This window comes from Artibeus jamaicensis, unplaced genomic scaffold (genome assembly GCF_021234435.1).
Source record: "Artibeus jamaicensis isolate MK-2021 breed Jamaican fruit bat unplaced genomic scaffold, CSHL_Jam_final contig_240, whole genome shotgun sequence".
Classification (NCBI taxonomy): domain Eukaryota; kingdom Metazoa; phylum Chordata; class Mammalia; order Chiroptera; family Phyllostomidae; genus Artibeus; species Artibeus jamaicensis.
Genome location: NW_026521506.1, coordinates 12,708,319 through 12,722,586, shown reverse-complemented (window position 1 = coordinate 12,722,586; position 14,268 = coordinate 12,708,319). Strand labels below are relative to the sequence as shown.

Here is a 14,268-nt window from a genome sequence, read left to right as displayed (position 1 = left end):
GCGTAAAGTTTATTTTTCAGTAAAACAAAACAAATCATACAAGCTATAGGTTTGCTGCCTGTGCCAACACTGTTAATACACAATGTATAATCTTTTTATTTGAAAAGTTACACGAAAATGCTGCACTTTTGTAGACAAACAGAGGGCATTTGTACATGATATCTTTTATGGAGCCCAGTTTCTTTGACAGTGATGGATCTCAGCATTCTCCCTTTATCCTCCCTCATATATTCCCATGGGATAAATTAAATGTAACCTCTCTCAGACCACATTGTATATTTTTCCTCTGGGGCTGGTTAGTTCAGTTGGTTAGAATCTGGTGCTAATGAGACTACATAGGCCTGTTAGCTTTTCTGTTCATGGTCACAGCCAGCTACCCGAAAATTACTTGCTGTTGATCACCAGTGAAATGAAGGCAAGAAGCTGGGAGAGCTCCGTGAAAAGGTTTTTCCTTCATGGAAGATAAACAAACAAACAAACAATAATAAAAATAAACAAAACCAGTGCTTAACAATCTCACCTATAGAGGATGATGATTTTTTTCTTATAAAACTATCCCCTTGCTCAAATCTCCATTGGGAGACCGAGTATAAATCCTATGGTTGCCCCTGCACCTGTTAATAATCTTAAACTGGCACCCCAAACAATCCCAATTTGCTTTAATATCTTGTAAATATCTATGAAATATTTTACATCCTTCTTTACCTAGTCTCTTCTCTTAAACCATTCTGTGGAGACTAGTCATGTTAACAATTCACTAGTTCCCTGGAACTATACATTTTGTGATAAGAAACTGCATATTTTGATTTATAGTATCACAAAACCTTTTATACTGATGATTTAGCTATTCCAATAAAAAATGCATACATATAGCATATGTATGTTTCTGTGCATCCATGCACATCCACACACATGTGTATGAATGTATAAAATACCCTGTGTTTCTCATTCTGTTTCATCTAGCATTTCACACTTATATCAAAAGACAATTTGTGAGTGGAATTCTGCTTAAAGTCTCCCTCAATAGAGAGAAAAACTGATGTATTTATCCACTATTGATCCTTGGATGTTTGTACTGTGATTTTTAAATTGCATTTTTCTAATTGGAATTATAAAAGTGATCAATGACTTAGAATTCCTTTACACTCAACTCAGTAAATATTTATTGAACACCTACTCTGTGCCAAACATTTAAAAGAGTAAGAGGTGGGTAAAAAGATGACTAGAAACTGTCTCTACCCTCTAGGAAAGTATGACAGTACTAAGATGGTGAATTAACATTTTTGTGACCCCCTTAATTTCTGATATATACCCTATCCTCTGTATTTGTATAGCTTTTGGCTTTTCTTTTTTTTTCCCATAGACTTATCTTGCTATTAACCATGCAAGGTTGTGTTTTGACTTGTGTTAGGTTGGTGGTTGTTTGTTGAACCCCTTATTATTATAACCTTAGCACCCACTTACCCTGGACTTGCACTGAGATGTTTATAGTCTACAACTTTCCTGTGGAGTCTTTGATTTTCTAAGCTCTTGTCATCCCCTCACCAAAAAAATCAATATTTTGTTTCATACAACTTGATTTAAGAAAAAAACACTTTTCCTAGAGGGATGTTAAAGTGTTAAATTTAATTGAATTGTTGTTATTATCACATGGTGGTTCACCAGCAAATAATTTTTATACCAGCTCTTGTTCACTTCTCAAGAACAGAGTCAAAATTGCCTTGCCCATATAGGGAAGAAGTAACTTGCCCTCTTGATATGGTTATCTGTGTGTAGGTTCTCCATTATAACTTCTGGCCTACTTTTTAGCTTCTCCTCCACCAAATACAGGCAGATCCAAACTGTGATTTGTCCTTTCTTGCATGCTATACTTTACACCTTTTATACCCACAATAATGTGTTGATCCTTCACCTACTTGCCTATCTTCAATCCTTGCTATTACTTGAAGACTTCTGTGATTAATAAGGTCAGAAAACCCAGCTCTAGGTGAGAACAACTATCCACTTTTGATCCTTGAACTTATTTTTTTCTTAGCTCTCTTTGGAGCCACAGTGACTAATTCATTAACAAGTATGATTAGTACATAAACACCACTATCTCCTTGTGTCTGTTTATAAAGTTAACTCTCAATTACCGAGGGACCAATTAACTAGTGAAGGATATATGGGCCTCCTCCCATGTCTTTTGGCCACTTCAGTCCCTGCAGAAAAATCACACACAGAGTGCATAAATGACCAAGAAAAAACTGTGAAACCAAGATTATTCATTTGTCCTCCATGTGAGCCTTTAGTAAGGTCTAATAGAAACTAAAATTATACATTTCAATGTGATTTGGGATAATCTAAGGATAGAAATATGCACAGTGATGGTGAAACAGCCTTCCTTTTATATGATATAAATGATTTTAAATTAGCAATAAAATTATGGTATTATGAGTGCTAGTAAAAGTTAAGAGTACTATTTTTTGTGGTATTAAAACTGAGTCAACAAATTGTTACCAAATGCTTACCATTCTATAAAAAATGTGTTTGGTCATCCACCTCTAGATAGGACCTCAGAGATGGAAGGTCTTAATTATTATATTGATTTCAGGCTAGGATTAGCCAAAGTGACTTCAAGTGTTTTGCAGTCATCCAACAATAATTGTAACTAACCTGGGATATTATTGAAGTAACTACAAATAAATCTAGGCTATTGGGGAGACACAAAGATTGATTTAGCATAACATTTACTCTTTATTTCTTTATACTAGCTGAAAAATAACTCAATTTAAGTATTAAATCAATGTTTCTAAAATGCATGTGTAAACTTGACATATTTATCAAGGCATAATTTTTCACTGAATTATATTAGTATTATTATTCAAAGGTGCTTCAGAATCCTTTAATGCCAGTATGTGGTGACTCCTAAAATTTTACTTTGATAAGATTCCATCTATCATCATCACTTAGTAGTTATACATAACGAGTAGATAAAAACCCTAATTTTAGTGACTATTTAAAGGAATATTTCAGTAAATACTTTAGTATTGGCTTCTAAAGCAAAGCTTTTTCAATTCCTAGAGTCTTGCCACAAGTATTAAATTTATATCAATAGATTTGCATATAATTATCACTTTACTCCAAAATTTGATAGAGTGCTTTATTTGGGGGAATCCTCTAGAATGAGAGTCAACAAACTTTTCTGTGAATGACTAAATTGTAAAGATTTTAGGCTTTGTGGGACAATGGGCAAAGTTGAGGATATTTTGTAGGTATTTCTATAACATCCACAACTTTTTGTAATACAGATCTACTAATGAGCACAGTGGACTTTATTTATGGACACCAAAATGTGAATTTCATATAATTTTAATGCATTATGAAATATTTTTTTTTATCTTTTACTTTTTTCAGCCATTTAAAAATGTAGAGATCATTCTTACCATTCTGGACATACAAAATCAGGGCAGACAGGATCTGGCTCAGGGGTTGTAGTTTGCTAAAACTTACACTAGAAGACAAGCACTTAAACGGTAAATAGTCCATAACCTGACACCAGGTGGTGAATTTCATCAAGGTTCTCGAACTTCCTGAGATTTCATGAAGCATTTTGAAAGCATATGAATTTTTCCGTGGACAAGATCCACAGCTTTAATCTGACTCTCAGAGGAATCCAGCACCTAAAAAGATGAGGAGGCGTTATTGTAGAAACAATTCACTGTTTTTGTTTGTTTTTATTTAAAAATTTTATTTAGTTATTTTTTTAGAGAGAGGGGAAAGGAAGGAGAAAGAGGAAGAAAAACATTGCTATATGCTTGTCTCTTGCACACCCCCTTCTGGGGACCTGGCCTGTAACCCAGACAGGTGCCCTGACTGGAAATTGAACCCATGACCCTTTGTTTCGCAGGCCATGCTCAATCCACTGAGTCACACCATCCAGGGCTCAATTCACTGTTTTTTTATTTTTATTTTTTAAATTTTTATTTATTTATCTTTAGAAGGGAAGGGAAGGAGAGAAATATCTATGTATGGTTGCTTCTGGTGCATCCCCTGCTGGGAACTGGCCTGCAGCCCAGGCATGTGCCCTGATGGGGAATCGAACCTCAGTCTTTTGGTTCACAGGCCCATGCTCAATTCACTGTTTTTTAGAAGTCATTTCCTAAGACCCTTAGAGTTTCTTGGTACTGTGTAAGTCACTGAGAACACATGGGAATTCCTACTGTAGGAGAAAATCCTGCTAGAGACAGTGAAGGTAAATAATTGTCTGGATGATCTTTTTATTCATAAAGTCAATTGTCTTCACCATTCTTGTTGATTTTTGAAGAAAGTTGAAAATCTATACCTCTGGTTTTAGGAGGAAAAGTCTCATATTTTCAAGTATTTAGTAAATAATTTAGGTTCAAGTGAATATCTGAAACATATGTAAATGTCCAGACCATTTTAAGGTCCAGACCATGGTCCAGACCATGTCCAGGCTATAAATAGAAATCAGATTCAACCTCTTAAGAACATTTTTCTTTAAAATAAAGATTACCCTTTGGATCAGTTTGTGTTAGCTTAACTGACATGTAAGGCTGCAATATAGGTATAAGCAGGATTAAAGTTGCTTATTAAAGCTGAATGTGCAAGTTTTGCAGGCTGCTTGGCTTAACAGAGGCCTGTTACCCAAAGCCAAATCCTTGAATGTTCAAATTCATTAAATGGAGTAGTTACCTTGGGCAGAAGTGGTAGTGATAAAATAAAAATGTCCATGTGAAAAGGAATAAGAATCTCAGGAGTTCCTGTCTATGCCCCAGGGTTAGAAATAGAAGAACTTGCTTCTTCTAGTAACAGTGTTATAGAATGAAGTTTGTATTTAAGAAGGAAGTGATTATAAAAGCTATAATACTCATTTTGAAACCTAAAGATAGTACAGTGTAGTATGTGGAGAAACTTTTAAAAATTTAAACATTTTCAGCAAGCACTTGCACTTTTTAGGTAGAATTTTAAATTAATTTACAGCTTGTTTTCATATACTTGGAGCATGTAACACATTGAAGAAGGTTAAAATGAATTTAAAGAAAGTAGAAGTTAACCAAGAACCTCCCCCCAAAAAAGGAAGGAAAAATTACAGGAGTTCAGAACTACTGTAAATAGGAGGCATTGCTTACATGTATTATACATTAGGCTTAATTATTATTAATTATTCAGTATTTATTAGTCATTAGTGATGTTCAATTTGAGAATTTACTCATCTGCAAGTCTTTCTTTTACTTCAATATTTTTTACATAATAATGGTCCTTCTCAGTTCTGTAAAAGGCAAAAGCAAAAAAATATCCAGGAGAACAAGATGGTGACTTTAGTGAGAAATTTATTATGAAAGAGAGAAAAAGGAAGTAGAACAAAGAGTACAGTTGTGTGGATCAAATATGGAGTTTTTATGATTAGAGAGTCTTGCTGCTTTTGAGAAAACCATAAATCATCAAATTGATAATGTGTGCCTTCTGTGGAAATATGCATGTGTGGGTGTTTCCAAGGGATTTCTATCTCACCATGTAAGATATATCATATCAGCTAATTCATGGAGCTTCATATCTAATTCAATGAGAAGTATGACATGTCTGTATAGCTTCTTATATCACAGTACCTAGTTTGCCTGTCTCAGATTTTAAAAGCACCTCCCTGTCTGCTCCATCATCTTTCCTAGCACCTGGTGCTGCCTCTTTCCTCTTAAAGTTCTTGGTCCACATGCCCTGTCTATTTACCCTAATGAGTCTTGCCAGTTTGGGGAGGGCATATTTTTTTATGTCCTTCCCAACTGCCAGTTAGCTAATCTGATAAACTCATTTTAAGGTAGAGTGCTAATAGGGAAGCCCTTCCTTCCAAGTTGAATGTAGTTTATAACGATGACTTTATGGAGAATGTTGTGGTGGTGAAAACTTCAAGTCTGACTAGGGGTGATGGAGTGAATATATACTGCCCCTCACTTCATAGTCCACAACCTCATATTCTACTACTTGGAGTTAGAGTTGTTCCTGTTAATGTGATTTAGCAGAAGATGTGGACACAGGTTGGTTGTCGGTATAAAGATTCATTATTTTTTAAGAGATATAAATTCAAAGAAAGCATGAAATAACATATGTTACTAGTAATACATAATGAAACACTAGCAGTTACACAGCAAGGCACTAACTGTTTTACAGAGTTTGTTAGAATTGTACTACATTTAACCATAATTTGTTATCAATTCATTAAACTGTTCACATTTATTTTTACATTTTATCTTGGATTATATCAGTCAATCAGTCATTCACTAAGTTTTGGGCACTACAGGGGAGACAAAGAGAATTATCAAAGAAATTATAACCACTTTGAGGAGTAAGGCCTCCCACATGTGGAACAACCTGGAAAACAGCACAGTAAAGCAATAAATTTTGTAGTTACAGATAATAAAGGCAATACATACATCAAAATATTTGAGATCAGGACTGGATTTTTTAAAAATAGAAAAATCAGTGAGTCCTTTGTGTCTGTAAAGATTTTCTTCACAAGTTATACTTTGGTTTATGTACCTTATCATCTTGTTATCTTATTTCTTCTTTCTAGCAGGGATCCTTGTAGTATTTTTGTGGCCTTGTTTTGAACTGTGCCTATCATGTGGCCCCCTAGATGAAGACAAGGCTAGGCAGGTCCAATTAGTTTGTGAAACAGGACCTTTAATTTTTTTAAAGAACCATACTAATCTTATTTTAGGTAGATGGAATGGAATTGTTACAGCCCCTACTTTCTAAAATCTACCCCTTTCTTCCTCACTCATTGCTGTCTTCTACAATTAATAGTGAACCAAGAGAAACAAGTGTCTGGTAGGGCAGGTGGGAACTGCGGTAGGACAGGCAGCCTTACAGCCAAGCAGTACTGATGGTGAAGAGAAAGGAGGAGGGTGAAACAAAGGGGGTTTTCTGGAGAACCTGAAATCTGCCTGCAAGGGTCATGCCTATGGAAGGAGACAGGGCAGATTGTCTGGCTATATAATATCATTGGTGACATGGTTTTTAGGTAAAAATGGAAGTACTAAAGAAAACACATTTGGAACAGAATCCACCAATAAAGTTAAATTTGGCTAACTTATGACTGTTAATGGTATATGGCTTGTTTTGCTGGCTTATCAATAAATTTGTTACTCAAAGAGATGTCTTGGTTTAAAAGAAACTCCTATATGGATTTAGTATGAGACTAAAAATAAATCTGAGAAACAATGTCAAATTTTGATATGAGTAGGCTTTCTAAAAGAATGCCTCCTTGTGTGTTAATAAGAATAATCTCTTTGCCTCTAACACATTTTCTCTTTTAAATATACAGAATTCCTTTCCTGTGACTCCACCGCTTGCACCTAATCCTACCATGGCATTCAATCCTTACTTGCCTCATCCTGGGATGGGTCTGGTTCCTGCCGAACTTTTACCAAATACACCTGTTTTGTTTTCTGGAAACCCACCTCTCCCAGTGCCAGGAGCTGCTGGTCCAAAAGTGATGCGTTCAGATAAACTGGAGGTATTTGCATAAAAATATATAAATACCTTATAGGGTCAATATTAATCTTATGCACAAAACAATGTCCTCAGAGACCAATGTTTTCAATGCTTTAAATGAGTGCACTTGGGTTTTTAGCTTGTGGAATATAATTTCAGAAAAATGTTTAATATTTTACTACTGTAATTATACCCTATTGTGAAGTGCAGTGTTTGAGTTGTGCAGTAGGTCAAAGAATGTCGTAGTATACCCAGCCACAGGAAGTCTGGTGGGAATGCTGCTTTTACTGAGGCTCCAGTTTCATAGACTGAAATTACTATATCTGTTGATGAGCCTCTACTTGCTAGAATATTCTAACTAAAAACAGTAAACTAATTTATGAATGCAGAATGTAAATGACTCTCATACTGTGTACACCTTTTTCTTCCATTTTAAGAATAGTGTATTACATATTATATAACCCTTGAGATCTAAGAAAAGGAAATCTGAAAGAAATTTCAAACAATTTTATTAATAAAGTCCTTTAAATGTTTCTTAATTGTCATTCTTCATAAATTGTAATAAATAACTAGTCAATTTCTTACAAAGTAAGCTTCATTGGCAGCTCCTTATATGCCCGGCAGTGTGTCATAATGGAATTTGATCGTACACATAATGTAACTCAGTCATGGTCCACAAGTTTGCTTCTGGAAAAGTGCATTGCTGTGTGATAAAGACTCATGTTGAATCTTAACAAAGTAACTCCCTTTTGCAAACTTAGGTAATTATACTTTAGGCTGTATTAAGTGGAAAATTAAAAATTGGCTTCCAACAATGCTTTTAAGTACTTTTATTTCAATATAAGAAAAAAAGACAACTTTTTTTTAAGAGAATGCATTTTTTCTTGGAATCAAAAATTGCCTATGTTTACATCTCATAGTGAATATGGCTTAACATTATCCTTCAGCTTTTTAGATATTTTCTAAATAGATGACAAAAATAATAACATATACTATTGCTCTTATATTTACTGGCAAAATAAATAAAACCTAATGACTTTCCAAGTCATCAATGTGATTTTTTTTTTTTTAAGATTTGCCGAGAATTTCAGCGTGGAAATTGTACCCGTGGTGAGAGTGATTGCCGCTATGCTCATCCTACTGATGCCTCTATGATTGAAGCAAGTGATAATACTGTGACCATCTGCATGGATTACATCAAAGGCCGATGTTCCCGGGAGAAATGCAAGTACTTTCATCCTCCCCCACACTTGCAAGCCAAACTCAAGGCAGCTCATCACCAGATGAATCATTCAGCTGCCACCACCATGGTAAGAACAGGCCAGCAATTGTGCACTGTTTATTTGTGGGTAAATGATTAGTATATTCTACAACATAAATTAGTATCTTGTAGTAATCTTGGATAGTCATGAGAGGACCTGAATATAAATAGCCAAGGTGATAAGATGAAAAATAGAGGGTGTATTGATTCTACTTAATGCACTAAAATTTGTTAAAAGTAATCATTTAAAAGGTTTACTGATCATTTTAATCTGCTGTGCTTTTTCTCTCATTTTTACAGAAAGGTAAAATTATATAATTTAAACAGTAAATTAGTTCTGAGTGGTTTTTATACCGTAACTAACTTTAGTATTTGAAAAAAGGCAACAAGTTGCCTCTCTGCCTGTGAGCCACTTTAATGGGTACTTTGCTAGTAATATCCATAATGCCTTCCAAAAAACAGAGAACTTGAGAGATGGGATAATAGGTTGGCACTCATTTCCCAAAGGTTAAGGTTTTCTTTCCTTTCTGAAGGGATGGTTTCAAGGAAGCAGCCAGCCAAGACTGGGGAGGCATTTCTACATGGGAAGAAGAGACTAAAAGAGTTGTCTTAGCAAGTCAGTATGGGGGAAAAGTTAGTTGTAGTTAATACTGAAAGGTAGGAACTAGAGAAAATATTTGTATAACACACTACATTGTGAAAGGTTGATAAATAGGAGTTATGATTACTTGTTTGTCACAGCTGTCAATTATTTTTATAAGCTGCTTGCTGTTTGTTTTTTAGCTTGGGTCTTTCCTTGTGTAATAGGGTTTAACAATCCAATAAGGGACAAACCCCTGAGTAACTTCACATTTCCTGTCTGTGGAAAAAAATCACCTACAAGACCCTGAAGTCAACAACAGAGAGCTTATGTTTAATTTGGGAAATACATTTATTTTCGCCCTCCCATTTCTTAACAATGTTTTTCTCATAGTAGTTGAAATCTACCTTGCTGGAACTCAAATTTACACTTATTTTATTATGCAAAATTAGTTAATTCCTATTCCATATGAGTGGTGATTCTGATATCTTTCTCTAAACCAGATACCCAAATTTCTCCAAACTTTTTGGTAGATCATGGCTTTAAGGCTGCAGTAACAGTTTTGGACTTGCTACACTTTCTCAATACCCCTTTTCTCTCTGAACTGAACCCATTACATCATGAAAGAGCTGACCACCAAAATAGAACAAACTTATTTTCTCCTTTGATCTGGACAACATACACTATTAATGAATATTTTTTAAAAAGACTTCATCATGTTTTTTTTTATCTTAAATTCGTTGAATGAGGGAATTTTACACTATGAAAATAGGATGTATTCAGAATGTTCAATGCAGAATTTATGTCTTCAATTTTTGGATTATTTCTGTTGTTGGCAATAGAATTCAGAAATAACATTGACCTCTTATAAAAGAGAAGAATACAGCTGACCCTCTAGGTTTTCATATGCGTGTAGTGTATAAAGAATGGTTTGCTTGTGCCATTATGTACCTATCCCACACTCAGGCATGGAGTCTTCATATGCATGTGCCCTTTTCTGATAATCTGGGTGTGTTTGGTAAAATGCACATGTCAGCCACAAATTTTCATATAGAAATTTAAATATTATGTACTTGGCCTTCAAGTGATTGGTACTTGTGAATGTCAATATAATATTCCTTTCTGAGTAACTGATCAGAGCAGAGTTTCAGTGTTAAATTCAAATTGGCTTATAGGAATTTGTCTGAACTAAGACAAAACAAAGGAGACTTTCCATGAAGAAGTTTAAGCTTTCTTAAAGCTTATATTTTTCAGGATTCAGATTCTACTTTGTAATCTTTGTAAAAGAGATATTTTTACACTGTTCATGTTCATATGCATGGCTCAGGTCGACTGCACTAAAAATCTTGTATGCATTTAAAAGAAAAAGACTTGAAGGGCTAATATTTAGTTTCTCAAATAAAATAATGATACCTTTACACTTTCTTTAGCCACAAGATTAAGTAGATCATGGGATATCCCTTTTTAATGTGTGGAAAGCTAGTTACTCAGCACAAGTGATCCTGCCTTCTTAAGAATTTGAAGCATACCTAATTATTTTTCCAGGGGCATGCTTTTTAAAATAATGTACAATTTGCCAAGGAAAAAATGTAATGTGAAAGTTTTCCAATAAAGCTGATCTAGGGACAAGTTTGACTGAACATTATGAGCACACTGAGATTTTGAAAGAATTGTAGACATGAAAGGAGGATTTTAAAATGCTAAATATTTTAGAATTAAGACTTACAAGGACTTAAAAAAAACAAATCGCACAAACTGAAATGCACAAGCCTCTATAAATTAGAATTGCATTGATTTTACTAAGTATCTATGGTATCTTGGTGAGGTGAGTAATGGGGGAGGAAGAATTTATTTGTTTTTTCTTTACATGTTAGTTAAGAGATATACAGTTATAGAATTTGCACCTGAAGTCCTTATATAATTTGGATTTTGTTTTTCAGAGCTACAGTATCAGACTCCAGCTACTGATAATCTGTTTTATCACCTATATACCATTTATCTCCTAAATCCATATAATAATTTTAACTGAAAGAAATCTCTTTCCTGCAATAGCTATTGCCTCTTCAAATCTCATTTTAATAGATAAATGAGCATCCCTGACATGTTAACTTTCAATACTTATTTGCTGTTAACAGCTTCCTGTCCTGTGCTGCCCAAATGATGAGGTCCTTTATTATTTGCCTAAGTTAATGAAGTTGAAAAGCTTCTTTTTTTCTTGTATATATTTTTTCAGTTTTAAAATAAGTCCTCATTTCGTGAACTGGTTCATCTCTGCAGGTGGTTACCTTGCTCTATGGGATACACTTCCAGAGGGTTCCCAGACCATATCTTATCTAAGTGCTGCTTGCTTGGTTTGAGTACATTCTTTACTTTCTTTGGTACTATTTATTAATCACTCTTTCCCTCACAGGCCCTACAGTCTGGTGCATTTCAACTGATACCAAAGAGATCGGCACTTGAAAAGACCAATGGTGCCACCCCGGTGTTTAATCCCAGTGTTTTCCACTGCCAACAGTCTCTGGCTAACATGCAGCTCCAGCAGCCAGCATTTTTCCCTGGAGGTAAGAACAAGGTTCTGGACACTGCTAATGTAATCATCTTGCGAATGTATACAATGCACACCAGCTTCCAAAGAACTTTTATGCCAGGACTATAACAGGTGTTATGACAAGAAATAAAACATGGCACTTATGTTCAATCTGCTAGTATATATAAATAAATTTGTTTCTATGATTCCTGAAAATTAGTGATTTGAATTCGAACTGGAAAACATTGTCAACATTTTTCTTTTTAGCATCTCTTAATTTTTGCTTTTATTATTGATTCACTTGGTTCAGTCTCAAACTAATTTTTTGACTCTTAGGTAGCACTTTCCAAAGACATTGGTCTACCCTAAAAAAAAATCTCCCATTTTCACCATCGCAAAAATATATAGTAAATATATCTTTGACATACTGAAAATAGTTATAATAAAGCTACCATTAAATTTATATATATAATATATATAACATTTATATAACACACACACATATATAATAGAACTCTGTGACAGGTAGTTCTAGCCTCTAATTCTTAAATTAGGTAATACAAAAATATAGCAGTTTTCTTGACATGTCAGGGTTTTGCTCTAAAATACTCCACAGACCCTCTCCTCTCCTCTGAAAAAAAGTTGAATCAAGATGAGCCATATTTAGCCCTGACCATTGTGGCTCAGTTAGATGGGTGTCATCCTGCAAAGCAAATGGTTGCAGGTTTGATTCCTGGTCAGGGCATGTGCCTTGGTTGAGGGTTCAGCCCCCTGTTACGGCACATAGGAGAGGCAGCTGATTGATGTTTCTCTCACACTTTGATGTTTTTCTCCCTCTCTTCCCCCTCTCTAAAAATAAATAAATAAAATCTTTTTTAAAAAAATGAGCCACATTTAGTCCTGGCCAGGACAAAGATCAATATTTCTCTCACTCTCTCTAAAATAAATAAATAAAAATTTATAAAAAATAAAATATTAAACAAAAATATAGCAGTTTCCTGATATATTTCCCTGGCACTTTCCAACATATTTTGTTATCTCCTCCATTTGGCTATATTTAATAGTATAACAGTTTGTATCAAATTGAATACAAAATTTAAGCCAGAATTTTACTCAAGTACATATATATGAGGGAAAATATTTTTTTCTCATGTTTCAGCACTTTAAGAATGAGTGTATAGTCTCAAGAATAAATTAAAAATATTAACTACCCAGAGTACAGTAGATTTTTTGCCAGAGTTATAAATGCCCAGTTTGTAAATTATTATTAATTGAAAATTACAGTAATTAAAAATTAATTTATAAAGCCTTATTAATGTATAAATATACTAAATGCATAGTAACAGATAACTGGACTTAAAAATATTGTGGTTAATTGATTAATTAGGTGATAAATTTTTAAAGAAGCTACTAAGTCTTTTGTCTAGTTACTAACCACAATAATTTATATAGTACCATTTAAAAGCACAATTTTTACCATTTTTAGACTTTTTTTGCTGGATTTGGTTAATTTAAAATCTAGATTTATAAGTCAAAATATCTGAAGAATTCTGTACCCCTTAATTAATAGCAAATTAAAAACCTCTCAGGCTGAGAACACCCCCTCTTTATGAAAAGCCTATGTGCCATATGTTCATATTTAAGCCCTCAGTAAGAAGGTAGAAGAGGTAGTGATAACAGATTAGTGCTCTAAATAGAAATATTGGCATCTGATACCAAATCTTGGCACATATTTTGAAACTAACACATGTAATAAATAAAATTATCTCTTTAATGATTAAAATTAATTAGGTTGTATTTGTCTAAAATAAATAAAAGATGCAATTAAGGTGAGATAATCCTTTTATAGAAAAATTAATATTCATTTTTTACCTAAGATCCAAGAATTACTTTGATTACCTGGGTGTGTGATCTTAAAACTAAACTGTAATTGCAAACATATGAAATTACTTGAATTTGCATGTGCTGATTAATTAATATTGCAAAGAATATCTTTCTAGTTAAAATTTATTTCTATCAGTAAAGCTTCAATAATGAAATATCTTTTATTTACTTTTCACACTTTTCTTCATGGTGTACAGGGCAAATACTGTGCATGGCACCTGCTTCAAATATTGGTAGGTTTTATATAAAAATTCTTAACTTTTTATAATTTGAAAAAAGTGTTTTCTGTGTGACTGTGAAAGAGATGAGTGACTGAATAAAGTGGTTGGATACTTTCTGAGTATATAAGTTTTAATAGGGTACTGTCTCACATCCTTGTGGAGTCACAATAGTCCTGCCCTCTCAAGTCCTCATTGTTTGCCACTGTGGCCAAATAATGATGGTCTATTTTCACCCTAAAAATTGTAGTTGAACTATTTTGAAACATTTCTTAACCTAGCCAGAATGGGCAGTTTTATTCTTTGC

General features: G+C 34.0%; 1 protein-coding gene across 7 annotated transcripts in view; it reads left to right on the top strand.

Annotated features, from left to right (window-relative positions):
- The window catches only part of MBNL3 (muscleblind like splicing regulator 3), a 159,208-nt gene that overhangs the window by 132,015 nt on the left and 12,925 nt on the right, over positions 1-14,268 (top strand). For 5 of the 7 annotated variants that reach the window (XM_053662348.1, XM_053662345.1, XM_053662346.1 and 2 more), the window contains 4 exons: positions 7,322-7,513; positions 8,565-8,801; positions 11,743-11,893; positions 13,941-13,976. In XM_053662348.1, the coding sequence (XP_053518323.1) occupies positions 7,322-7,513; positions 8,565-8,801; positions 11,743-11,893; positions 13,941-13,976 (616 nt within the window). The remainder of the gene's footprint in view (positions 1-7,321; positions 7,514-8,564; positions 8,802-11,742; positions 11,894-13,940; positions 13,977-14,268) is intronic. The other 2 variants (XM_053662347.1, XM_053662349.1) reach the window with 1 other exon arrangement.